Source organism: Triticum urartu, chromosome 4 (assembly GCF_003073215.2).
Source record: "Triticum urartu cultivar G1812 chromosome 4, Tu2.1, whole genome shotgun sequence".
Classification (NCBI taxonomy): Eukaryota; Viridiplantae; Streptophyta; class Magnoliopsida; order Poales; family Poaceae; genus Triticum; species Triticum urartu.
This window is the reverse complement of record NC_053025.1, coordinates 546,963,893-546,991,548: the sequence shown is the minus strand read 5'-3', so window position 1 is coordinate 546,991,548 and position 27,656 is coordinate 546,963,893. Positions and strand designations below refer to the sequence as shown.

The following is a 27,656-nucleotide window of genomic DNA, read 5'->3' as shown; positions in this document are numbered from 1 at the left end:
TATGATCACGTGGATCAACTTGTGTCCTTAGGGGTGCCCCTTGCCTCCGTATATAAAGGTTCAAAGGGGGGGCCGGCCGGCCAAGAGGAGGCGCGCCAGGAGGAGTCCTACTCCCGGAGGGAGTAGGACTCCCCCCCTTTCCTAGTTGGAATAGGATTCGCGGAGGGGGGGGGAGAGGAGAGAGAGGAGGAAGGGGGGCCGACCCCCTCTCCTTGTCCTATTCGGACCAAGGGGGGGAGGGGCGCGCGGCCCATCTCTGACCACCTCTCCTCTCTTCCACTAAGGCCCATATACCTCCCGGGGGGTTCCGGTAACCTCCCGGTAATCCGGTAAAATCCTGATTTCACCCGGAACACTTCCGATATCCAAACGTAGGCTTTCAATATATCAATCTTTATGTCTCCACCCTTTCGAGACTCCTCGTCATGTCCGTGATCACATCCGGAACTCCGAACAACCTTCGGTACATCAAAACGCATAAACTCATAATATAACTGTCATCGAAACCTTAAGCGTGCGGACCCTACGGGTTCGAGAACAATATAGACATGACCGAGACACGTCTCCAGTCAATAACCAACAGCGGGACCTGGATGCCCATATTGGTTCCTACATATTCTACGAAGATCTTTTATCGGTCAGACCGCATAACAACATACGTTGTTCCTTTTGTCATCGGTATGTTACTTGCCCGAGATTCGATCGTCGGTATCCTATACCTAGTTCAATCTCGTTACCGGCAAGTCTCTTTACTCGTTCTGTAATACATCATCCCGCAACTAACTCATTAGTTGCAATGCTTGCAAGGCTTTTAGTGATGTGTATTACCGAGTGGGCCCAGAGATACCTCTCCGACAATCGGAGTGACAAATCCTAATCTTGAAATACGCCAACCCAACAAGTACCTTTGGAGACACCTGTAGAGCACCTTTATAATCACCCAGTTATATTGTGACGTTTAGTGGCACACAAAGTGTTCCTCCGATAAACGGGAGTTGCATAATCTCATAGTCATAGGAACATGTATAAGTCATGAAGAAAGAAATAGCAACAAACTAAACGATCAAGTGCTAAGCTAAAGGAATGGGTCATGTCAATCAGATCATTCAACTAATGATGTGATCCCGTTAATCAAATAACAACTCTTTGTCCATGGTTAGGAAACATAACCATCTTTGATTAACGAGCTAGTCAAGTAGAGGCATACTAGTGACACTCTGTTTGTCTATGTATTCACACATGTATTATATTTCCGGTTAATACAATTCTAGCATGAATAATAAACTTTTATCATGATATAAGGAAATAAATAATAACTTTATTATTGCCTCTAGGGCATATTTCCTTCAGGCGTAACTGGTAGAAAGTCAATGAGGAATCATCCGCCGAGTCCTTGTCCTATAGACCAATGATTATTAGTAAAAAAATATTTCAACAACTCATTTTCTAGTGTTAGATATATACCGCGGTAAGAAAAAATATGCATAGATGTGGAAGAATATCCAATCTAAAAACTTAGTTATTTTGTAAACTATTAGTTCTTACAACATGATGGGGTTGAAGTTCACGAAGTTGCTCGGCCTAAACGGCAAGCGGTATGGACAAGCGTGGATTTCTCGCCTAGGTTTCCTTTCCGAGCTCGGTGGCTGGAGGATCTCCATTAATCAATTGTCTCTAAGCGCAACCGGTTCGCCTCCCGGTCACAGTCATATGAAGATCAAGATTGATCTCAAAACTCCTCAGGCATCACCGTAAGTCATAACAGAAAGAACACCATCGTACTTGAGGGCGCTGGGTCCTCGGCGTCCTCGGTCTTCTCGGCCATGGGCGATGCCGACGGTGGGCTCCTTCCTGCCATAGCCCTTAGTGCGGCGGAAATAGGGTGATTGTGACAACATTTAATAGGTATTTAAAATAGAGAAGCATTTGAGAGTAGATAAAAAAAGTAACAATTGCTATGGTTAATTGATTGTTATACTAGTGATATATACCTGAAGTCCTGAACCAACTCATGATATTGGTTGATGTCAAAAAAAACATGATACGGTTAGTCTGCATCTTTGTTTCATTCCAAAAAGAAAGTTCAGATGCTTGTCTTTGTGACAACTTTGACATCTCCACAATGATGGATTTACCTTTTATGTGGCCAAAGCACTGTCAGAGTATGCATCATCTTATAATTGCACAAAAAGTATTGCGTATGTTAGAAGTTTGAATTAGGATTCAATCAAAGAACCTGGTAATAGCTGAACATAAATTAGGATAAAATTGCAATAATAATGGCCATCAATAATTGCAACAGGAAGAAGAGGCAGATCGACAGCATGTAGGTTTACCAATAACAATGTTCACCAATAATTATTATCACCAACCATAGATGTTTTCTGTTTGTAATAGGAATGTTTAGGAAATTAGAAGCACAAACTTACCTTCTAACGCACATGAACACACCTGCACATATGGTGCTTCCTTCTGGCCATTTTTTGGGTGGCTTGTTCTCATCCTCGAGGTACCAAGAATACGCACGGACCTTTTTAAATTCAGTCGCGCTCTTCATGAACTCTAGATCCCGATTTTGTCCAAAAGTGGATACGGGTGTAAAGGTAGTACCTGGGGTTGGGGCAACATCATATTCCTCCTCTGTCGTCTTCCCTAAACTCCTTTCTCTTGGCAAAATTTGGACTGTAGCACTGCTTTCAATTGTCTGAAACCAACAAAATGTTTGCACAACATTCCCATATGCCTGAAAATATTCTGGACGCGCACACTTAATTTCGCATCCAGTTTCACTGATGCACCTAGACACAACCAAGGACATTGATTTGAAGAACTCATCTTCAAACTTTTTGTATATCTCGCTTGTGTAAATTTCACAATCTTCAATCTCGAGATGCCCCCAATTGTTTTTTCATTGGTTTCTGTTTGCAAAAATTGATGAGGTGCTTTGAGATTCTTGATGAAAATCATAAGAACTGGATTGATCTCACTGTGTGAGTTCCACTGCCTCTTCTCTTCACAAATTGCAGACAGAGGGTGATTTTGCTCGTTGCTAAATATGCTCACATACCAACCTGCTTTGCATGGAGGAGACGCATCCTCGCCTTCGTTCTGTTTTGCACGAAGAAGAATTATCATTGTCCCTCTTAACCTGCACACCGAAAACCAAACAAGACAATGACAATGCTAGCTACAATATAAATACCAAGCAATTTCAAAGCATGGAAAAAATTCAAGCGCAAGACCATCATGGAGTGGCTGGGGAAACGACAAGAATATAGTTGTACTACAATTTCAAGCAAGACGCTATGTAACTGATCTAGCACCAGCACACAATTTTGTGCGTCAACTGGTAACGTGCATGCCCTCATCTCGGCTTTCCATGATGAATTCCAAAACCATCCTCCAAAGCAAATAGCTTATATTGTCCGTACGCTTCTTGGCATGAATCAAATGGCATGCCTTCTACAAGAGCAAAAGTGTCGGCCGAGTGCTTGCCTTCAGAGTTTAGAAGACATCTTCCAATCGAGTTCATCTTGCTTGGGGTTGCTCTGGTCGCAAGTCCAGTTTGAATCCAGTTCCTGAACCAAAGAATCAACCGTCAGATCGTGTTTGGAACTGAATTTTAGCAGGGAGGGAAAGGGGAGAGGAGCACTCACGATTGTCGAATCAGCAGCATTGCAAGGCAAGATATGCACTCAGTGTTTTGAAAATCTGCAGAACAGATCATGAAACATAAATGTACCCTGCATACAAAAGAAGACCAAGATCAATAAATGTGTAAAATTGAGAAGCACCAAATCTGATTCAAGCACAAAAGAACAAGGGAGAGCTTATGCTATCCTGCTGCTAGGCCACGGTCATCGCCGGCGAGCACCCCGTCAAGGACTACCGCAACACATCCGCAAACCTGGCCCTGTCGCTGTTCTCCATGTCCGGGCCAGTCGGGGGAAGGGAACAGAGATGGAGGAGGGAGAAGGGAGAGGAGAGAAGAGGGGGAAAGAGAAAGGGGTGGAGATACCTATGATAATGGGGAGGCGGGAGTGCGGGGCGGGAAGAGTCGCCGCCGGCGGGCAGGATGAAGAGCTGGCGGCTCCAACCCTAGCTTGCGCGTGAGAACTGCATCCGTCGCACACAACCAGGGCATCCATCGTCTGCCGTCGTGCTCCAGCGAGCCGGCGACCGAGGGTTGCCTGGAGCGGAGGTGGAGGCGACCAGAGCCGGCGGCGGCGCGACGCTGAGGTTGGTGCGACGGCGAGGCGGCGGGGCAGAAACTGTAGGAGACGGCGGCGGGGACCTCGAGGCCGAGCTCAGGTCATGGCTTCCCTGGCTCCAGAGGCCGTCGCGGCGCCGGACGCAGCGGCGGGGCGAGGAGGAGGCCGGCCGTCGGGGAGGCAGGAGCTCCTCGTCCCCTCGATCCAGATCGGGATCGAGGAGGGAGCAACAGGGGCGCGAGCGAGCGGGCGATAGGTTTAGGTTTTTTCTATCGCTGGTTAACTTTCGTATGTCTTTTTTCGTTGGTTAACCTTCGTAGGTCTATTTTTTGTATGTGGATGGGTGCGGGTTCGGGTCTCAGGAGAAGGTTTTTTTTGGTTTGTGGTGGCTTAGTCACAGGTGGGAGGAGATACCAAAATAAACCGTGGGAGGTGGGACTAAAAAAACTTGGAAGCGAGACTACGAACTGCTCCCTTAAAAGTAGAGATTCCAACTTAGCAGGACGGAAGCCAATGATGCTGCTCACTGTTGTGAAATGGAGCATTTAAATTCTTAGATATGTTCGTTGTAATCCCTGTTTTTCTGATTGACGATGTACAGTCGGATATCTTTCCGCCAAATGATGAATAAATTGGGATTCTCAACAAAGAAAAAAGAGATCTAATAAGAGCATCTACAACCGAACCCTTCAAATCCGTTTTAAACGCCTGGGCAGGCCGCCCAGTCACGAAATTTGAACCCAGACGGGCCTCTTAAACCGCCCTCAAACGTCCGGGGTGACCGACACCCCATGTTCAGCCTAAATATGGGACGGATATGGGGCGGTCCGGGCGCGCCCGCCACGTCGACTTGGCCCAGCCTGACCCACGGCTGCCCCACAAATATCGCCATCCGAAAAACCCTAGACTGCAATCAATCCGAACTCCACTTCACTCCCCTCTCCATTCACTCCACTTCTGATCCCCTCCAAACGCATTCGATGGCCGGCGACCGAAGCAGCGCTGCCTCCTGTGGGGACTCCGGCTCCGACGATGACTGGTCTAGCCTGCTGCGCAAAGCGGACCCCGGCGATGTGGAGGAGGTCGCCCTCCGCATCGCATTGAGGCGTTCGGTCGTCGACCAAGGCGGATCCACTTCGTCAGCGCTCGGTGCCCGTCGGCGCAGCGCCGACGACATCGCCGACCCTTCCCACCCGGCGCGCAGCTCCGGCCACTCCGCTCCGCTCCTCCAGGTACACCGCCCACCACCAGCACCCGCTGCTCCAGAGGTGGTGCTCGGCCACCGTTGGGTCCTCGTGTCCACGGTAGGGCCAGCGCACATTCAGACGCTCGAGTCGGAGGCACGAGCAGCCCGACATGAGTGGCAGCGGGCGAGGTAGAGGGCAGCGGCGTCCGAGTCGATGTCTGCGCGCCGTCCGCGCGCGAGCGCGCTGGTCGATCCTGGGGCAGCGCTCCTTGCTTCTGTCCTCCACCGCTCGCTCACGACGGGGGAGACGGTTGCGCGGCGTCTCCGCCGAAGAGTGCTAAGGCGCTCCGACTCGCCATTGAGTTGTCGGAGCACGAGGCAACAAAGGAGGCGACGGCGAAGGCGAAGGCGGCCCGCCTTGCCAATGAGTAGGACCGCCGGCTCCGTGGGCTCACGGGCATGAGGTGCAGCTCTGACTCCGATATGACAGACGGCTCCACCTCCAGCTTCGATGACGACGCGCCTCCGCACGCCGACACCTACACGGAGGAGGGGCATAGCCGCGCTGACATCCGGAAGGGGAAGGGTCCGGCGAGGAAATGGTGATTTCTTCGTCCCTTCCTCGTTCTGTTTATATTTTATATATGTCTATAGTATGGATTTGTACTGTCCGCCGTTGAACTCCGATGAATCATTTTCCTTTTTGTCCGGCTAATCCGATGAACTATGCTATGATCATGTGTTTTACGTAGCGTTGCATGAATTGCTTGGTTTTGAGATTTAAAATATGAGGAACGCGAATGTGGAAGACGAAATATGAGGCGTGCCCGGTCAATGCCTGCGACGCGTCCGTGGAAGTTTGAGAGGTCAGATACTCGGATTTGCCCGATGCCACTGTAGATGCTTAACAAGACTAACACAAAGGCACGAGCCTGAGCATGATGACCGATCCTGAGAACAGACAAGGCATATACTCAATAAAAAAGTTTTGAACTGGATGAGGTATGGTATATAGCAGGGACGGCCCGGTGGTGCGCCTCGGAAAAATATCTGGTGCACCGGAGCTTATGGTGCTATCGGTGCACCCAGCTTATATTGTGCTTTTAAAATGTTTACAAAATTCTGAAAAAAAAATTAGCACACTCACACAACATCAATGTAGCTTGTCACAAAATTTCAACTCAAAATTTAAAACATAACTCGAAAAACAAAAATGACAAATTCAAAACAGAACAGTACATAACATAACTTGGGCTTTAGATTTGACCCATTATCACACTGAAGTCTAATTTCTCATTTTTCTATCTCAAAAAATATTTCAAAGTTTTATACGAAATTTTGTGACATCATACATTGATGTTGTGTCAACGTGCTAGATTTTTTTTTTCAGAATTTTAAAAACATTCTATGACATGCGGTGCACCGGTAGCACAAGTGCGGGTGCACCGGATACATTCCCGGTGCGCCCCATCCCTACAGCATGTGGGGCCATCTTCGTCCCTGACGTTCTCCTTTTTAGATTTTCGGATTTTTAGATCTTCGTCCCTGACAAAAACATTCTTTGTCTTTTTGAACTGAGATCTTCGGATTTTTCTTTTTTTAGAATTTCTAGAGTTCAGAAAGGTGTCTGAAACAAACAACATAAAAACATGCAACTTTGACAACTCTCAATTTATTAGTAAGTTAGCCCCAACAATATGTTCGGTATTCCCCAAAAGAACAATATGTTGGGTTTTTTCTCCTTCATCGACTCGTTGAGCATGGCTAGTTGATTGGACTTTTATTGACTTGGCTTGACTTCGAGAATTCATCATGTGCATGCCATGTAGGAATTGATGGGACCCTCGGGTTAGATTAGCTATGCCACAGTAGATGTCAGATTTTTCTGTAATGGTCCATTAATGTAGGATGGAATGGTGATATCGGTATATAATTGAATTATCGCAAATGGAAAATAGTTCGTTGATTAACATGTACTAACAGTAAGGGAGGAAAAAATGATATGTAGTTAATCTGATCAATGTCACATAAGTGGCGTGTAAGATTGCATGTTCCCGCAAAAAAAGAAGATGTTGATAAGTTACAATTCAATTAATAAATAGATTCTCTTTTATAAGAGATCTACTAAAACCGATATTAGTATGTACATAAAATGTACTGAACACAATCAATATATTCTCATGAAGCAATTCAACAACATTGTCATCTGAATAGATTTATTCTATAATGAGGGGGAAATGCTCTAAATTTCATAGTTTTAGCACTTAAGTTGTCGAATTCATGATTTTGTGTGGATAAGAGACAGATAAGATGAGGATATGTTTATGCATATATAGGATGAAGTACCTAAAACAGCCCACATAGTGCCTTAGTAATGTGTGCATGTATTCTCAGATGCGTTAAGAAAAATGAGTGAATCATTTTGGGTAGGGAGAGTGCCCTAGATTAAAATTTGCAACGGCACATAAAATGCTGCATAGAATTTGATGATTTGAGAAAATATTGCAACTTTAAGTTGTGACCTACATGATTACCAATATTTTTGTAGCAAAAGAGTGGCGAAAATGAAAATGGATTTTTGGAACATGGTTCCTCGCACAACAATTAGAATAGAAAAAATAAAAAATACTAGAAAAAACTGAACATTTTGGGTATAAAACTTGATTGGCGATTCTACTCATGTGCGAAGTTTCGTGAAGAAATGAAATCCTTGGTGTTTTGAGCAAAAAAAGGTAAAAAAAATCAAAGCTATAAAAACATTGTTCGAATAAATAGTAAGGCTTCGGCTGTATTTTCTTCACTGTGTATACTACTGACATCATTCCTTCACGAACTTCACAAGTGAGTAGAATGACCGACCAAGTTTGATACCCCAAATTTCATATTTTTGTTTTATTTTTTCTAGTGTTTTTTCTTCTGATTTTACTATTCATGGGGTACGCGTGGAACCATGTTCATCTGTAATGAAAAAATACACAGATGAAAATGCAAAAATTGAGAGAAAACTGCTCGCTAGGAGGTTTCACTCATATCCATGCACCCCCACCCGCCAGGGCACCCCTCGGTTACTTGTACTCGCACCCAAAGATCAATGATAATGAAAACAAAGTACAAATAATAAAAGTGCAAGCAAACTTAGGGAAAAAGTTCAAGTTCCCCAAGGAAACATGGTCGACTTCATCAAAAACATCATTTAGAGATTAGGGCAAAAGTTTAAACTCCCCAAGGAAACACATTCGACTTCATTGAAAACATCATTCCTCTGGAGAATAACAGTGGAAGTTTAGCAAATTAGAAATGAGGTGAAGAATTTGGAGCATGCAGAACCACCCCTAGCCACCCCAGGAATTCATATATGCCGCTTATCGGGTCGTATAAGAGTTCTATAGGGCTTGTTGCCAGTGGGTCGAGCAAATAGAGACAACATGTCTTTTTTTGTAATTTTCTATTTCTTTTTATTTTCATTTCCTATACTTTTCTTTCTCTTTTATCTATCATTTTATTCATCATTTTCTTCTTCTTTCTAGACTTTATTTGGTATTCCTCTTTTATTTTTGCTTTGTTTTGTTTCTTTCCTTTAAAGAAAATACATGAATAATATTCTTACTAATGCATGAATATTATTTTTTAACATGTAGGAACAAAATTTTATTGGATATATGATTATTTTCCAAATATTTTTTTCTTTTATATGCATAAATAAATACTTCCTCTGTCCGGAAATACTTGTCGGAGGAATGGATGTATCTAGATGTATTTTAGTTCTAGATACAATCATTCCTCCGACAAGTATTTCTGGACGGAGGGAGTATTTAAATATGAGATAAATATTTTCTTTCACATGATAAGGTTTTACATGCAGGTATGTCAAATTTTTGATTTTCTATATAGAAATTAGCTATATATTATTAACTCTATTTCATTTGAAATTTTTAATAAAAATAGCGTTCATGTTTTTAATAATAATAAATAAAAAGAAAGTTAATTGGCCGCCTAACGCGGGCCGAAGTCTGACTCATTGCCGGTTGCCTCGTGGCCCAGCTACGGCCTCGTTACGCACAGGGCCAAACCGTAAAAAAAAAATGCCCAATAGGTCGGTACGGTGCTATTGGCTGCCGCTGCCATCCCTCAAAAAAAAAAAAAGAACAACTGCCGCTGCCGCATAGCCGCCACGGCCAACGCCCTCACACCGCACCGCCACGCCGCGCGCGAGCCAGCAAGAGGGCGACCGGCGTCGAGCAGGCCCCGGACGGTGGCACCGCGTCGTGCGAGCCGGCGACCGTGAGTGGACTAGCAGCGAGGAGCGGCCGCCGGATCGCGGGGCTCTGCGGACCGCGCGGCGCGGACGGCGACGGCAGCAGATTGCCCCCTTTAAGACATCAATCCGAGCCTTCTCTTTTGTTCAATTTCAGTGCCAGGTTTGTTGTGTCTCCTATCTCCTATTGTAATATACTTGGTGAAATTTGATTTATCTGGTATGAACTGCGTATGCCTCACCATACCTTACATCGTCAGCCATGTGAAATTATAAATACGGCACTAATTTTATTGGCCATATGAGCACTTGCTAATCGAAAAATTCTTCTTCTTTGCATAGCCATGTTTTCTCCTGAATCCCAATTGAATGGGTGTCTACAGCGTGTTTGTGTTTTTATCTGTTTATCAATCTGACATCATATTTGTGGGTATCCCCAAGACTCAGATTAGCTGTAACGGCAAATTATATCCTTTTTCATTCACACTTGTAAACACAAGCCTTTAACAGCAGTGGTGTGGAGGACAGCTTCTAGCTTGATTTGAAATGATTTCTAATCAGCCGAATAATTTGCAGGGAGCAGTATAGTTTTTCTTCTGTCAAGAGGGGTGGGCGTTCTCTCATTTCCTCAAGTAGAGGAGAAGCGGTATAAAGTTGTTTGGTGCTAATGGAACCAAAGCATTCTGCTGAAATGTCCAGGTGCAACATCTTGACTAACCTTTAGCAACAAATGAGCCCGAACAATTCAATTGATTATATAACATAGAAATGATCTGCAGGCATTTGGACAAGCAAAATCATGCCCTAATGGAAACATACCGAGTAATGTCCCATGAGTTGCATAAACTACAGGTGAGCCTCAGACACTACTAAGCTTTTATGTTAAGAAAGAATCTCATGGGTATTTCTTTAGTAATCAATTGCTGTCATTTTATTTTATATAGGTTGAAGAGGAAACAATCATGCGCAAGTTGTATGAGCTGATGTCTGCAGAAGGGCTTCTTCCAAAGGTACTTTGTTGGTGCTGCTGTTCTGCATTTGGACCGTTGGAGCTGTTGAGCTTAGCATCACATTTACCATTAAACCAACTGTAACTATATATATCTATACGGTAAAATAGAGGGCTCAGCCAGTTCAGGTTTACTAATAACTGAAATAAACAGTGCAGAAAATAAATGATAAATTCATAAGAGAATGAGAAATTTGATTTTAGGAGGAAATGACCTGTCATACTGCTAAGACTTTTCTGGTATTTCTAAATGGCAACCCTTACTTTTTTCTCTATACTGATTAAGCCTTTTTATTTTAAGTTGGACAAATAACTAGTAGAATAACATTCTTTGGTAATATGGCTCATCTAATAAAGTAGAATAAATTGTTACCGAACATTAGGTGATATAACTGAGGATACAGTAATTCTTAACTTGAATTGCTCGCAGTCATTTTTTGGGGTTTGCATTTTTTATTATTCAAACAACAGACAATTTGGCATTCACCTCTTAAGTTAAAGAGATGCTGATTGAACTAGCATATTCTCACGCAGCTTTTGCACCACGGGTTGAAGTAAAAGTAGAATTTTTTAGAAGCCGTTATAAATGTAAAGTTGAGCTAATCTCAAACCTATGTGCACATACGTCTGTTGTCACTTCAAGTGAGAGTCACTGATTCCTAAGAAAAGCCTCTACTTTCTCCACTTAGGTTTCATGCATTCATGAACTCAGGCCATAAAAGAAACGCTTATTTAGTCCACTTTTCTGTCTTAGGCACTTGAAACGTAAGACAATAACTTCATTTCATGCTGCTCTGCCTCCTTTAACCAATCTCCCAATAATTGATGCAGCACAAGGAAAAAAGGCAGCCGGAGAAAGCTGGGGAATCAAGCCAGGAAAACGAAGAACAGGAACCATAGAATGTTAACCGTGAATCTGCAGTATATGATGTTACATGGGGATGCAAGTTTGGCTGAATAGCAACAGATCTTTGGTATCCACTCCAATGGATATATTCTGTAGTGAAATTTTTGTCTCAGTTCCAGCAGTTAGTTTCCCTGTAATTTTCCAAACTGCACAATTTTATATTGAATCTGGCTATTGTTCTGTGGGGACTTTTGAGATGGGTTTCGAGCCTTGTTTGTTCCTAGACGCTTTGGAAAGCTTTGGGGCATGCATGACTAGCACATGAATTTTGTGAATCTTGAATGTGACTATCGTCCAAACTCGAATCTTGTCAGTGAGGAATGGGCAGCTGACTCTAGTCTATTTTACCTTACGCACATGTTGTGTATGAGAATCTTGTGTTTTCATCATTGCTAAATATTTTCCATTCCCTTTACTTGGAGCAGGTGAGACGATACTGACTACTCTGCATTGCAACGCTGGATGAATTCAGTGTCCATTGGGTAGTGGAACACAGTTCTCTGGTAGTGTATGCATAATCTTTCAAGCTTCAGCACGGTCAATGTATGGATGGAATTACCTGCTGATTCATGTTAGCATTCTGACAAAGCAAACTAACAGCACATCAGTTATCGTAGCTACAATCACAGGTGTGCCCATAATCGGGTCACAGCCACCATAACTTTGAGCTCGGCCTCTGAAATGATCCAGGTGTTGATCCATGTCAGATACGCGGTAGCATATATCCTCATCCAACGACTGGACTTCAATTACCATTTAGGTGCTTTTTACTGCTCTGTCTAGTTACTTTACTTTAGCTCTTTCATTACTGCTATTTGGACTGTAATGGCTATAAAAGCCATTGATCCCAGCTGCCCTAGGTATCAAGTTGCAATCGGGTTGTAACCCCTAGCAGGAAGAGAGATTAACACTAGGACAAGGCAGCCGATTATTTGGGTTACATGTCAGGTTGTAACCGACTAGCAGGAAGAGAGATTAACACTAGGGCAAGTCACCACTGTACTCCATGAGCCAGCAGGAAGAGAGTCTTATGGAAAACAATATGAGGGTTCCCTACAGACACCCATATTACGCTCAACATCAGCATGGTGCAAACAATATGCAGAAACAAGACAATGCTTAGTATAATTATGAGGATGATGATTGGAACATGGTCCGAAAGCAAATAGAGCAAGGTGTCAAAATCCTAATGACATAGGAAGAAACATTGGCACTGTCAAACCTGCTAAATACAATATACCCGAGTTTGAAGGAGACGATGATGCGGAACACTAGATGCAAACTATTGAGCAATACTTTGACACTTCCTTAACACCTTTAGAGCAAAGAACTGAATTTACAGTTTCTTATCCAAAGGGACCTGCGGTGTAGTGGTGGAGAGGCACCGGATACAATGTTCAGACACTTCCATGGCACATATTCTGCAGATATTTGAGAGACAGATTCTCTGAAACTTCTATCACTGAGAATGTGAGATCTTTCCATGCACTAAGTCAAATGGGAACCGTGGGAAAAATACATTGAAAAGTTTGAGTGAACATTGAACACGATGAGAAGAGATAACCCCTCACTCCTGATGATTATTTTGTAACTAGTTTCATGGCAGGCTTATCAGATTACAGCAAAGCTCATTTGGAATGTCGCAAACGCAAAGACTTGCAAACTGCCATGTGGTTGGCTAGACGAATGGAAGATGCAACCCCTCCTGAAAGGTCAGCATTCACTCCTTTTGCAATTAAAAGACAAGTCAATTTTGACGCTCCAAAACATGCTACTACCTTGCCACCAATTCAAGCTATGATACAACAAGCCAGGCAAAAAGGAATAAGTTGGAGATGCAAATAACCTTGGGCACCAGGACATAGACAAGTTTGCAAACCCAGTCAGAAAAATATGGTGCATGCGATGAAAGTGCAACCTTCTGAAAATTCAGACTTGATCTATATTATTAACAGTGAAGAAGATCTAGTAGAATTCCAAGCACAGCAAGAAGATGAGGTCCTGCAAATTTCTATGCATGCTGCAATGGGCACTGGAGCAACTAAAAATACATTCATTGTCAATATCCAGTTGAGCAATATTACTACCACTACACTGATTCACAGTGGGAGTACTTCCACTTTCATCTCCCCTGAAATTGCAGAAAAACTTCCTGACAAAGCAACTCCATGCAAGAAAAGGAAAGTTCCAGTGGCTAGTGGGGGTATACTCTGGAGTCAATTTATCTATCAGGATTGCTCTTACAGTATTCAAGGAGAAAAATTCCAAGATGACGTGTTACAGTTAAAGGGATATGACATTATATTGAGAGCTGATTGGCTGAGGAAATAGTCCAGTGGAACTAGACTACATCAATGCAAATGAGAATTACATATCGCAAAGGAGAACATGTGATCCTTCATCATGAGACCTCGCCTTCCAGTTCTGAAATCCCTGCAACTTTCAATATCTCCAAACTAATGGAGCAGTCTGATTCTAGTGCTTTCGTCTTGGTTTCTGTTGCTGCCCCTAATAGTGAAGAGACTACAATACTAGTTCCTGTTGAAATCCAGTCCCTTATTCAGGAATTTGTGGACATTTTTACAGAACCTACTACATCACCCCCAAAGAGATTTTGTGACAATGCCATTCCCCTCTTAAACGATGCTAAAGTGATAAACCAGAGATCTTGCAGACTACCTCATCACTATAACATGCTCTTGAGGAAATTATCAAGCAACTAATATGACTGGGGTAATTCAGCCTAGCTCAAGCCCATACTCCCCACTAGCTGTACTAGTCAAGAAAAAGGATGAGACTTGGAGGTTGTACAGAATACAGAAAACTCAGTGCCATGGCTATATAAAAAACCATACCCCTGTTATATAGGATATCATGGATGAATTACATGGAGTAATGTTCTTTCCCAAAATTGATTTGAGGAGTGGTTACCATGAAATCAGAATGAAACCTGAAGATATGGAAAAACTACTTTTTCAACACACCTTTGGACATTATGAGTACTTGGTTGTGCCATTTGGTCTCACTAATGCTCCAAAAACTTTTTGTAGGATCGAAAGTATGTCTAGAGGGGGGGGGGGTGATTAGACTACTTGACCAAATAAAAATCTAGCCTTTTCCCAATTTTAAGTCTTGGCAGATTTTAACAACTTAGCACAAGTCAAGCAATCAACCTACACATGCAAGTCTAAGAGTATAGCAGCGGAATGTAAAATATTGCACATGAAGGTAAAGGGAGGAGTTTGGAGGGAGCAAACGCAATGTAGACACGGATATTTTTAGCGTGGTTCTGATAGGTGGTTCTATCATACATCCACGTTGATGGAGACTTCAACCCACGAAGGGTAACGGTTGCGCGAGTCCACGGAGGGCTCCACCCACGAAGGGTCCACGAAGAAGCAACCTTGTCTATACCACCATGGCCATCGCCCACGAAGGACTTGCCTCACTAGGGTAGATCTTCACAAAGTAGGCGATCTCCTTGCCCGTACAAACTCCTTGGTTCAACTCCACAATCTTGACGGAGGCTCCCAAGTGACACCTAACCAATCTAGGAGACACCACTCTCCAAAAGGTAATAGACGGTGTGTTGATGATGAACTCCTTGCTCTTGTGCTTCAAATAATAGTCTCCTCAACACTCAACTCTCTCTCACAGATTTGGATTTGGTGGAAAGATGATTTGAGTGGAAAGCAACTTGGGGAAGGCTAGAGATCAAGATTCATATGGTTGGAATGGAATATCTTGGTCTCAACACATGAGTAGGTGGTTCTCTCTCAGAAAATGAATGTTGACAGTGTAGGCATGTTCTGATGGCTCTCCCCACGAGTGAAGAGTGGGTGGAGGGGTATTTATAGCCTCTACACAAAATCTAACCATTACACACAATTCACCAAACTCAGTAGGACCGAATCAGAAAACTCGGTAGGACCGATTCAGTTCAAAATGTGAATGTTAAGCTTTTCGGTGGGACCGACATGTCAACTCGGTGGGACCGATTTGATTAGGGTTAGGGCATAACGTAATCTCGGTGAGACCGATTACACAAACTCGGTGGGACCAATTTTGTTTATAAGCTAACCAGAGAGTTGGTCAGGCAAACTCGGTGGGACCGAATCGCTCATTTCGATGAGACCAAAACGTTACGAAAGGAAAACAAAGAGTTTGCATTGCGAACTCGGTGGGACCGATCGCTCATCTCGGTTGAACCAAAACGTTACGAAGGGAAACAGAGAGTTTGCAATCCCATCTCGGTGAGACCGAGATCCCTATCGGTACGACTGATATGACTAGGGTTTCTGGCAGTGGCTATGTCAAGTGACCTCGGTGGCGCCGGATAGAACAATTCGGTGGGGCCGAATTTGACTTTTGGTTTGGGACATATGTGAATATGAGAAAGTGGTTGAGGGTTTTTGGAGCATATCACTAAGCATTTTGAGCAAGTAAGCCATTAAGCAACACCTCATCCCCTTTTAATAGTATTGACTTTTTCCTTCAAAAAAATAGTATTGGCTTTTCCTATGGACTCAATGTGATCTTGGATCACTAAAATGAAAAAGATAGAGTCTTGAGCTTGAGCCAATATGTGTCCTTAGCATTTTGAAGGGTCCACATTCTTAATTCATGCCATGCCAATCATTAAACTTTCTGAAATGATCATCTTGAAATAGTATTAGTTCAATGAGCTATATGTTGTTAATAATTACCAAAACCACTCAGGGATAGTTGCACTTTCACTTTTCAGTCTCTCATGAACTCAAACTTGAAGCCATTTTAAAGAAATTTTGTGGTAGTATTCTTTGATGATATTCTAGTTTACAAGCAAGTGTTTAGTACACTTAGAGCTAACCAACTAGTGCACCTTTGGCCAGAAAAAAGTGGAGTATTTGGGACATATATACAATACAAGGAGGTGGAGTTGCTACTGACCCTATTAAAATACAAGTTATGGTTGATTGGCATGTTCCCAAAGATGTCACTCACTTGAGAGGATTTTTGGGGTTAACGAGCTATTACAAAAGATTTATAGAAAATCATGGCTAATTTATAGACCCCTATTTGACTCTTTCACAAAGGACTCCTTTGTATGGTCTGATACACAACAAGCAACATTTACCACACTTAAGAGAAGCTCACATCAACTCATGTTCTAGCTCTCGCAAACTTTTACAAACCCTGTGTATTGGAAGAAGATGCAAGTGGGTATGGTCTAAGAGCAATCCTAATGCAAGAGGGCAAGCCGACTGCCTACATGAGCAAGAGCATTGGACTTAAAGCACTAATAATGACAAAGAGGGACTAGCAATTATAGAAGCATTAAAAATGTGGAAGCACTATTTCGCGGCCTCTTCCCTCAGAATCAGAACTGACCAAGAGAGTTTAGAATACATGCAAGAGCAAAAGCTCACTAGGGGCATCCAACATATATTAATTATAAAATTGTTGGAATACAACTATAATGTTGAGTACAATACAAGAAGGGAAAATAGAGTAGCATATGCTCTCTCAAGGGTTAAACACATAGTGAACAGTTTGATTGCCAGTACAGTTTCTTCCTCTATGGATCATTGATGTGGTCAAGTCTTATCAAAATGACCAGAAATGCACTAACAATTGGCAATTAAGGCAGATAAAAAACCCATTTCACATTAAAAAATGGCATTCTTAGATACAAAATAAATTTTTTGGTTGGTAGCACTACTAATCTTAGACATGAGCTGATACAAGCTTTTCATAAGTCTGAACTAGGGGTACACTCTGGTGAAAATGCAACTTATCAGATATTACACCTATTGTTCCGTTGCGCAGGGTTGAAACAAGATGTAATTACATATGTCCAAGCTTCTCATTTATGCCAAATAAATAAAGCAAAGCATACCCGTTACCCTAGATTGTTGCAGTCACTTCCAATTCCTGACCTTGCTTGGTGCCATGTAAGCATGGACTTTTTGGAAGGGTTGCCTCTGTTTGAACATAAGGACCTGACTTTAGTGGTGGTGGGTAGATTCACTAAGTATTCTCATTCATCTCTATTAAAACCCCACTTCAATACAGTCCGTTGCAAAGGCCTTTCCAGGCAACATATTCAAATTGCATGGATTACCTGCTATGGTAGTAACTAGTGGATATAGAATCTTCACAAATCACTTGTGGCAATCCTTGTTTGAGATACTTGGAATCAAGTTTTATCTGAGTACTTCATATCATCCTCAATCTGACAACACGATAAAGAGAGTCAATCGGTGTCTGGAATCATATTTGAGGTCACAACTTTTGAAAATCCAAAAAAGTGGCACTCATGGCTATCTCTAGTAGAGTGATTCCTTAAAACTAACACATTTCCAGGCATTGTATGGATTTTCCCCGCCACTCATAGCAAAAACTAGTTGGCATGAATTCATTTCACTAGATTCAGCGAACTTAGTGCAAAACACATAAATGGCCCCTCAATTGCTTAAGGTTGTTAAGAGCATATGTCAGGATGAAACAGTTTGTTGACAAAAAAAGAATTCCTAGAGAATTTCTCATGGGTACAATGGTCCACTTAAAGATCCAACCTTATAGGCATACTTTAATGAGCTTTCACAGACATTTGAACTACACTTTAAGTTCTATCGCCCATTCAGAAGACTAAAGAAAATTGGAAAGTCCTCTTACAAACTGTTGTTGCCAGAAGGTTGTAAACTACACCCTACTTTTTATGTAAGTCAACTTAAGTAATACAGTGGCCCCGAAGTGATTTTTACTCCACACATGCCCTTGGTTGATGATCAAGGACACATCATAATGGAGCCAGAAGCGGTATTAGTAAGAAAACTCATTCCAAGGCCACAAGAAGATTTCAGTGTACCGGTAGTGATAGTACAATGGTTGGTGCAATGGGTTAATGTGACAACTAAGGAGGCAACGTGAAAGGACTCTGCTTTTATCTAGAAGATTTTTCCTGCTTTCCAGCTTTGAGGGCAAGTCTGATCTTCAGAGGGGGGTATTTTTCCTGCATCTACACTATGAAGATCTTCTTCAGTTAGATGTTCACTATCCGGGTTGTAACTCTAGCCGTCACTAAGTGGTTGGCACTATTCCCCTTTTCAAGCTATAGAACCCTATCTAGTTTCCTCTGAACTCGGGGCTATTTCTTGCAATCCGACTCTGAATTTGCATGATTTCCTGATCATGACACTAAGACAAACAAAAAAAGATGAGAGATCTTTAATTTGTTTATTACATTACATTGTGATGGGCAAGTGCAAAAGGCTGATATGAACCGAAGGGAAATGTAATCATGGTTCTCGATTGGGAATCGAAGATTGCAAGCCAAAACGCAACCGCCAAGGAAAAGGAAGAAAATAAGACATTCAGACCCCCAAACAGCATCGCGTCTGCTGTACACAGCTAACCGGCGCTTTGAAAACGCAGGCGGCAAGCCAACGAAATTCGCGACCGTAACTCGGATTGTCGTCTGTGGATACTCGATCGCCTAGGGCGTAATTTCGACTCGAATTTGAATCCGACTCCAATCGAGGCCGCTCCTGCGTATATTTCCACCCCGAATTTCGTCGACCGATCCATCCGCTCGACACCCACCTCCCCTCGTCCGGCGATCCCGCCTCCACCGCGCGCGGATCCCCTCTCCAGCAACCAAAGCGCGCGGCTCGCTGCGCCGAGCTAGCGCGATGCCCCCCCGCAAGCGGCCCGCCGCCGTCCTCGACGCCGGTCACGCCACCACGACGACGAGTAGACAATCGTCGGCGTCCTGCAAGAGGAGCCGCACCAGAATCCGAAGCACCGAGGAGTACGAGGAGGAGACCCGCCTCGGCGAGGGCGGCTTCGGCTGCGTCCTCCTGGCGCGCCACCGCGACACCCACAAGATCGTCGCCATCAAGTACCTCTACTGGCCGGACGGGTCCCAGCAGCCCCCCGACGCCGCCGAGCTTCTGCGGGAGGCCCGATTCCTCGAGGCCTGCGACGGGAACCCCTACGTCGTCGGCTTCGAGGGCCTGGTGCGCGACCCCGACAACGGCGCCTTCGGCCTCGTCATGGAGTACGTCGCCGCGCCGAGCCTCCACAAGTTCCTGCGGAACAGGCGCAGCGGCCAGCCGCTCCCGGAGTCCACCGTGCGCGCCATCATGTGGAAGCTCCTCACCGGTGCCAAGACGATGCACGGCCGCCACGTCGTCCACCGCGACATCAAGCCCGGCAACATCCTCGTCGGCCAAGACGGGGAGCTCGTCAAAATCTGCGACTTTGGGCTGGCGATCTCCATGTCCGAGCTGCCGCCGTACAACCAGGCCGGCACGCCGTTCTACGTGGCGCCCGAGGTGCTCCTGGGGAAGCGGGACTACGACGCGCTCGTGGACACGTGGTCTATCGGCTGCGTCATGGCCGAGATGCTCACCGGTAAGACGCTGTTCCTCGGCGATGATGACGACGACGCCGCAGACAATGAGATCGTCCAGCTCTGGAGCATCTTCCGCTTGCTCGGGACGCCGGACGAGAGGACGTGGCCGGAGTTCACGTCGCTGCCGCTCACCGCAAAGGCGCTGAAACTGCTACCGCGGGGGCACAAGCACGACAAGCTGCGGGAACTGTTCCCTCAAGAGAAGCTGTCCGAGCATGGGTTCCAGGTGTTGCAAGGCCTTCTCACGTGCAACCCCAACCAGCGACTGACGGCGGCCACGGCGCTCAAGCACCGATGGTTTGCTGCTCCTCGTACAGCCGCCGCCGCTCCAAAGGTCGAAAAGAAGGCACCAAGGACCAAGTTCATCCCGCCGGCCATGCCGCAGAAGAATCTACTCAAAATTCCACTCGCCGTGTGGAACGCAGCACAACAAGTGTAGTTGAACTCTCGTGAGCCATCTATGTAAATGCTAGGATAAACTCTCGTGATGTAACTGCGCTTGGATGAGCTATCTATGTAAATGCTAGGATAAACTCTCCAGATGTAACTGTGCTTGGATGAGCCATCAAGTAGAACTTGGTCGCCGGATCACCCATTAGTGTTGGCCTGCTTTTCTGAATTGTATGTGCCATTATGCACACGTTCAGAGAATCAGAGATGTGTAAATTGTGATGTACTAGTGTTGAGAGACCCATCACAGTGCTGTTGTTTACAGATGCTCAGTTGTTATTGAGTTACAGTGCTCAATTTGTGCGTTTTTTCTTCCAAAATCCTGAGTTGATGATAAATATGTACTGGTACAAATGTTCTAAGCAACAGAAATCTCGAGTGATGGATGAATTGATGGTTAAAATGTCCTGTTAGCTGGTGCAGATTTCATGAATACTTATAAATTTAATAATGGTACTAGTACAGCAATTGGACTTGTTCATGTACTTCAGTGTTTGTGTTTCCACCATCTTTTTCATATGCAAATTTCTATACTGTGAAATATTACCTCCATTCGGAAATAAGTAGCGTGGTTTTATTTCAATATTTGAACTAAACCACACCACTTATATTCGAACAGGGGAGTATATATAGGAAAAGGAAGTATATCAGATCTTCGATACGTCAAACTGTGGAAGAAGACCTGCAGGGAGAATGAACCAAATTCAAGAGCTTAGTTCCTTTCAGTTCAATCATGTTCATAGATAGAGCTAACATGGCTGCCCATTTGTGTCTGCGTGAAGCCCCAGTCTCATTGGTGCATGGATGATCAGAAATTCAGAACTCAATCATTACAAAAGTAAGTTTCAAGATAAAAACAACAAATATCGAAGTGGCATGGAAGAAGCCATCCTTTTCCCCAACCGTTCCTCTCCAAACCTTGGGAGAGGTGATTCATGGACGCATCGTGCCACCACCTCTCCTCCGCCAACAATTCGCGACTCCCTTTTCCTCCACGGGCTTTGTCGATGTGGGAGTGCAGAGAGGTCCATATCTACTGGATGAAGTTGTAGCTTTCCCTGATTTGAGGCTTTTAGGCAGGTTTTTGTTGTGCATTGCTTTGGCCCTTCCAGTGGTGGTGGTGGCGGTGCTCAATAAAGTCTCCTTTGGTGGCACCTTATTGGTGGTGGTGGTGGTGGCGCCAGTCCAGTGAATAAGGTTCACTCAAGTCTCCCCAACTGGACGGTGCCATTTGCAGTGGCGGAGCACAGGCTCCCGTAATGCGCGCGCGGGGCGCGTTGCAAGCGGGAGTGGGGCTAGGCGATTGAATAATCAATGATGGTCGAAGCAAAGTAGCTACTTGGCAAACCTCAAACTGTGAACATATGTGTTTTGACGCTTTGATAGAGAATATCTTGCCCGTTTCGAAAAGATAGAGAATATCTTACCGCGTGTTGTTGCTTATTTGTCCTTACTTTGTTTTTTTGCACTGATGCTGCTTAATTAATCCACTTTTTTGTCCTTGACACTTCACACATAAGAGCATCTACAGTCACGATAGGCAAATCTGGGTCCCTATACGTCCGCGGACAAGCCCGCAGACAGTTACCGGGCGGGTCTCAATTTTTTTCAACTGTAAACCCTATATTCAAAACACCTAATACATGGAAAGATAGGCACGTTGATCGTTTTGAATGTTTTAGTCCATGTTGGACCGGCGAGGTTGTGTAAACACCAAAAGGGTTGTTCATAGGATTTCCAGTATAGAAACATCCGTATTGGACCGCCCTGATTGGGGTTTTTTAGTCCCACCTCGTCACCGGAGGAAGGACGCGACCGGCTTAAATGGCCGCATTGGGCAAAAGTGTTAATCTACTCTCTCTTAATAGGTGCTATCAATACTCGCTCTGTGAAGGAGCTCATATCCTTCGCAAGACGTGCATTGATGGCCGCTACTAAGACTACGAGTGAGAAAGGTTTTTAAGTATGAGAACTTTTTTTTATTTATTCTCATCAAGCTCCTACGAAAAAATCATGACAAATACAATGTATCGAATACATAGAGGGCAAGGTGCATTCCGACGCAAGTGAAATCTGATAGGTCAGGGGGATTTGGTGCAATTTTTGCTGGGGTCAGGCTGTCAGTTCCAACATGACGGACACGCCTGGGCTGTCCGATATCGGCCCCATACTTGGGTTGGATACGAGGGATGTCGGCCAGCCCGGGTGTTTGAGGCCGCTTTGAAGCTTCTGTCTGGATGCTTTCTTTTACCAGTTACTGATCGGACCGTCTGCCCGGACGTTTGAGGGGGGTTTAAGGCACCCGGCTGTAAATGCTCTAAGGCAATCAACTTCATTTCATGCTGCTCTTCCATTTATGAATGCAGCACAAGAAACAAAAGGCGGTTGGAGAAAGCAGGGGAATCAAGTTAGGAAAACAAAGAACAAGAGCAGAACAAAAATATTACTCTTTCTGTTCCTAAATGTAAGTGTTTTTAGAGATTTCAATAAAAATATATATAGCAACAGGGGAATACATCGAAGCAGAAAATTGAGCGGTTCCGGCACCTAGCGGCAGATCGCTAGCCGCTCGTCATGTCCAAAGATTAGTGCAACGCTGTGCAATATAAAAAGCTAGTCATTTTGCTTTGAGAATATACACCTATCAAACATGTTAATTCAGTACGCGAGGTCCCATCAGAGTCGGCTTTTAGTTAGATGGTATAGGGGTTCACATGCATGTGTTGCCATTTTCTCTCTTCTCTCTTCCAAACTAATTCATCCATTTATTTCACCTTTAGTAACTTAAATCATTAATACCTCATAAACCAAAATTCTGATTTCAAAACTTTTTATATATTTGAACTCCTGCCGCAAAGACCTTTAAAACAAGACCAATTTTGGATATATTTTAAATCGGTTTAAAATTCATGAAACACATTTCACATAAATCATATCTATTTTGATATCACATTTTTGAAAAAATATTTCACTCCTCTAAAATAAATTGTTGCACATTTAAAAAATAATCAGTTTCATAAGATGACAATTCGGTTTCATATGTATTTTCAGAACCCACATATCACTTTTCATAAGCTTGTTTCCCAAAAATGATACCTATTACAATTCCACATTTTTGGAGCAACATATTTCTCTCTTTTGAAATAAACTATTACACATTTTTAAATAATCATTTTTATAAGTTAACATGTCAGTTACATATTATTTTCATTTTCAGAACCCCATTTCACTTTTCACTAGCTTGTTTCACAAAAATCACATCTATTTCAATTTCATATTTTTAAAATAACATGCTTCACTCATTTGAAATAAACAGTTACACATTTCCAACTAATCAGTTTCACAAGTTGACATTTCACTTCATATTATTGACATTTTCAAAAGCCACATTTCACAAAGATCACATATATTTCAGTTCCAGAATTTTAAAATAGCATAGTTTACTGTTTAAACAAATGTTACACATTTCAAAATAATCAGTTTCACAAGTTGACATTTCAGTTTCATATTGTTTCTTTACTTTCAGAACCTACATTTCACTTTTCACTGGTTTGTTTCCCAAAAATCACATCTATTTCAATTTCACATTATTGAAAAAGCATATTTTACTCTTTTAAAATAAATCATTACAGATTTCAAAAAAATTAATTTCACAAGTTGACATTCAGTTTCATATTTTTTTTTCACTTTCAGAACCTACATTTCACATTGGACTAGCTTGTTTCACAAAAATTACACCTATTTCAATATCATAATATTGAAAAAGCATATTTCACTCTTTTGAAGTAAGTCGTTACACATTTCATAATTTTCAATTTCACAAGTTGAAATTTTAGTTTCACATTTTTTTACTTTTAGTAGGTGCATTTTACTTTTCATTGGCTTCTTTCACAAAAATCACATCTATTTCAATTGCACATTTATGAAATAACTTATTTTACTCTTTTGAAATAAAAATGTTACACACTTCCAAATAATTAGTTTCACAAGTTGACATTTGAGTTTCATATTTGGGTTTAATACGTTTATGTGAAAAATGTTATTCACTTATTTCTAGTGAAATATGTTAGTTTCAGATTTTTTCTAGTGAAGTGGGTTTATTTCACGTATGAAATGTGAAACGTCAAAAATTTAATGTGTTTGAAATATATCCAAAATTGGTCTAGTTTTAAAGTTCTTGATGTCAGGAGTCTAAATATATAAAAACTTTCAAAAAAAAGAGTCTGTAGTTCAAAAGATTTGGTTGATTTAAATTGTCTAAGAGAAAATAAAGTCTATGGATCTGTTCCGCGGGTAGAGTGAAAGGAGAGTCTTGCATGCGTATCGTCCCTGACAAAATGTGTACTTTGAGGCCTATTATGTTGTCACTGATTTGACCAAAAATAAAGATGCAAGAAATATACTGGTGTTATACATCTAGGTGAGCCATACCGTTTAACGAATCTCAGGAAAAGTGGACGGCCTCAGATCTACCGGTCCATGACCCAATCGTGTAAGATGACTGAGGGGAGTACATGGGGATGCATGTTGGGTTGAAAATGGAATCTCCCATTGAAATGATTTAGTGTTGATCTTGATTTAGTGCAGTTGTCAGCATATGAGAGCGTCTCCAACAGGCGCGCAATCTCAACAGTGCGCTGGAAAAAAACGAATTTTTGCGCGTGTAGAGTCGAAACGGGTGCTCCAGCAGCCACGCAAAAAACGCGCACGCGGTATAATGGGTTCAGCGCACGAAGGAAAATGGCATCGCGCGGCGCTTATTTCGTGCGCCCACTCCCGCACGCTGGCAGTGATTACTCACGCGCGACTTCACCAACTACTAGATCCACGCGCTGGTGCCGCCGCCTGCACCTTTTCCATTTGCTCCGGCGACCCGTCGGCGCTTCCCCTGTCTATCCCCACGGCGGCTAAGAAAGATGCGGAGAGAGCTTTCGGGATTTTGCAAGCCCAATTTGCTATTGTGAGAGGACCGTCTAGATTTTGGGATCAAAAGATACTTTGGTACATTATGAACGCTCGTGTGATCATGCATATCATGATCATCGAGAATGAGTGTGTACAAAATTTAGACTATTCTCAGTATGAGCTCTTGGGACGTCCCGTGCGAGTGCGGAGAAGGGTTGCGAGGGTGGCGCGATTTATTGACTCATATCATGCTATTCGACGTGCCGAAACGTATGACGATCTTTAAAAGAATCTAATCGAGGAGTGGCGGGCATGAAATGACCGATAAACCTAGTGATGTTGCATGTTTGATATTGTATTGTTGAACTATTTGTCGCATTGAAAGATAAACTATTTGTTTGAGTTGTAATAAATTGGACTATTTATGTTGATTTATGTGTTTGATCTTTTTGTTCTATTTTAAGTGTGAAATGCTTTTGTGCTGGGCGCGAGCGCTGTATATTTACCGCGCTTGCTGTAGCTGTTTGCGCGTGTCATCTTTTGCAGCAGCCGCTGAAGTCAGCGCCGTTCTTGTGAAAAAAAGGCTATTTCGGCGCTGTAAAAAGTTTTATCGCACTGCGCGGTTACACACCTGTCGGAAATGCTCTGAAATGATTTAGTGTTTATACACAGAAAAGGATGATAAGCAAGCCCAAAAAGCTCATAGCAACAACCCCTGATCCACTTCCATCAAAGGCAAATGATGGCCGCCGGCGTAACGCGCAGGGAAACGAAACCGAGTTCCAAGCAAAAACGCGGGCGGCAAGGCAACGAAGCTCCACCGCAACTCGGATTGGATTCCGCCGTAACTCGGATTGAACTCCCTACGCATGTCAGCGCAGCGCGTCGGGAGTACTCAGTTCATCTCAACTTGAATCCGAATCCCATTGCGCCTTCCGCTAGCTCCTGTAGGTAAATACTACGGATCCACGCGCGCATCCATCCACACACGGAAGCTCCTCCCTCCCCCTTCTCCATCATCGATCTCTGCCTGTTGCTTAGTTCCGCCGCCCTCTCCGGCAACCAAGCAGCTCGTTCGCCGAGCTAGCGCCATGGCCGCCTGCAACCGCAAGCGACCTGCTGCTGTCCTCGACGCCGTCCACGCCACGACGGCTCAGCATCAACAATCGCCGGCGCGCTGCAAGAGGAGCCGCACCTTCATCGGGATCACCGACGACTACGAACAGGTGAACTGCCTAGGCCAAGGCGGCTTCGGCGTCGTCCTCAGGTTGCGCCACAAAGTCACCAAGAAGGACTTGGCCGTCAAGTTCCTCTCCTCGCCGGACGACACCGAGGAGGGCCCCGACGTCGAAGATCTTTATCGGGAGGCACGATTCCTCGAGGCCTGCCAAGGAAACCCTTACGTCGTCGGCTTCGAGGGCCTGGTGCGCAACCTGGACACAGGCGACGTCGGCCTCGCCATGGAGTACGTCGACGCGTCGAGCCTCGAGGATAGGCGCGCCGGCCCGCCGCTCCCGGAATCCATGGCGCGCGACTTCATGTGGAAGCTTCTGACCGGGGCCGAAAAGATGCACCACCGCCATGTCGTCCACCGCGACATCAAGCCCGCCAACATCCTCGTCGGGGACGGGGACAACGGGGAGCTCGTCAAGCTCTGCGACCTCGGGCTGGCCATCTCCTTGTCAGACAAGCCACCGTACAGCCAGGCCGGCACGGCGCCCTACATGGCGCCCGAGATGATCCTGGGCAAGCGAGACTACGACGCGCTCGTGGACACGTGGTCCATCGGCTGCGTCTTTGCCGAACTGCTCACCGGCAAGACCTTGTTCGCGTGCGACGGCGAAGATGAAGACGACGATGACAAGATAAAGGTTGACGTATACCAGCTGTGGAGCATCTTCCGAGTGCTCGGGGTGCCGGACGAGAGTACGTGGCCAGGGTTCACGTCGCTGCCGCACACCGCCGAGGCGCTGCGGCTGCTACCGGCGGGGCACAACCACAGCCGGCTGCGGGATTTGTTCCCTGAAGAGAAGCTGTCCGAGGAAGGATTTCAGGTGTTGCAAGGGCTCCTCACGTGCAACCCCGACAAGCGACTGACGGCAGCCGCCGCGCTGAAGCACCCATGGTTCGCTGCTCCTCGCTCTGCCGCCGATGCCGTTGAGAAGGTCGATGCTCTGTCCTTTCCGAAAAAGAAGACACCAAGGTTCAAGTTCATCCCGCCGGAGAAGAATCTACTCAAAATCCCACTGGCCGTGTGGAACGCAGCGCAACGAGTGTAATGAAACTCTCTACTAGATGTGACTGTGCTTGGATAAGCCATCTATGTAAATGCTAG

The 27,656-nt window shown here is 44.2% G+C and overlaps 3 protein-coding genes and 1 long non-coding RNA gene across 8 annotated transcripts; 3 read left to right on the top strand and 1 right to left on the bottom strand.

The window, feature by feature from the left end:
• Window positions 1-1,491: 1,491 nt before the first annotated feature.
• LOC125552574 lies at window positions 1,492-4,523 on the bottom strand. Of its 5 annotated transcripts, none has more exons than XR_007303672.1 (4): window positions 4,019-4,523; window positions 3,657-3,743; window positions 1,992-3,578; window positions 1,492-1,862 (listed from the first exon to the last, which is right to left on the bottom strand). It is a non-coding gene; the product is annotated as an uncharacterized LOC125552574 (long non-coding RNA). The 5 variants fall into 5 exon arrangements; XR_007303675.1 differs by having other exon boundaries at window positions 1,492-1,851; XR_007303674.1 differs by having other exon boundaries at window positions 1,492-2,530; window positions 2,611-3,578.
• A 4,991-nt stretch (window positions 4,524-9,514) lies between these two features.
• Window positions 9,515-11,867, top strand: LOC125554096. Its single transcript, XM_048717704.1, has 5 exons — window positions 9,515-9,815; window positions 10,229-10,351; window positions 10,432-10,504; window positions 10,597-10,662; window positions 11,493-11,867. Exons 2-5 carry the CDS (start codon window positions 10,320-10,322, stop codon window positions 11,559-11,561), a joined length of 240 nt encoding a protein of 79 aa, XP_048573661.1. The 5' UTR covers window positions 9,515-9,815; window positions 10,229-10,319; the 3' UTR covers window positions 11,562-11,867.
• A 7,104-nt stretch (window positions 11,868-18,971) lies between these two features.
• On the top strand, window positions 18,972-20,405 carry LOC125554095 (putative cyclin-dependent kinase F-2). Its single transcript, XM_048717703.1, has one exon. The coding sequence runs from the start codon at window positions 19,242-19,244 to the stop codon at window positions 20,403-20,405; it is 1,164 nt and encodes a 387-aa protein (XP_048573660.1). The 5' UTR covers window positions 18,972-19,241.
• Window positions 20,406-26,412: 6,007 nt separating this feature from the next.
• Window positions 26,413-27,656, top strand: LOC125554094 (putative cyclin-dependent kinase F-2). The gene is made up of 3 exons (XM_048717702.1): window positions 26,413-26,745; window positions 26,890-27,581; window positions 27,635-27,656. Exons 1-3 carry the CDS (start codon window positions 26,413-26,415, stop codon window positions 27,654-27,656), a joined length of 1,047 nt encoding a protein of 348 aa, XP_048573659.1.

What these genes read in the sequence shown, in the direction of transcription:
- LOC125554096 (XM_048717704.1), top strand. Translation starts at nt 10,320, where the DNA reads ATGGAACCAAAGCATTCTGCTGAAATGTCCAG. An exon ending in CATTCTGCTGAAATGTCCAG is followed by an intron (nt 10,352 to 10,431) that starts GTGCAACATCTT and finishes AATGATCTGCAG; the next exon opens with GCATTTGGACAAGCAAAATC. An exon ending in CAGAAGGGCTTCTTCCAAAG is followed by an intron (nt 10,663 to 11,492) that starts GTACTTTGTTGG and finishes TAATTGATGCAG; the next exon opens with CACAAGGAAAAAAGGCAGCC.
- LOC125554095 (XM_048717703.1), top strand. Translation starts at nt 19,242, where the DNA reads ATGCCCCCCCGCAAGCGGCCCGCCGCCGTCCTCGACGCCGGTCACGCC.
- LOC125554094 (XM_048717702.1), top strand. Translation starts at nt 26,413, where the DNA reads ATGGCCGCCTGCAACCGCAAGCGACCTGCTGCTGTCCTCGACGCCGTC. An exon ending in TCGTCGGCTTCGAGGGCCTG is followed by an intron (nt 26,746 to 26,889) that starts GTGCGCAACCTG and finishes GGGGCCGAAAAG; the next exon opens with ATGCACCACCGCCATGTCGT. An exon ending in ATCCCACTGGCCGTGTGGAA is followed by an intron (nt 27,582 to 27,634) that starts CGCAGCGCAACG and finishes CTGTGCTTGGAT; the next exon opens with AAGCCATCTATGTAAATGCT.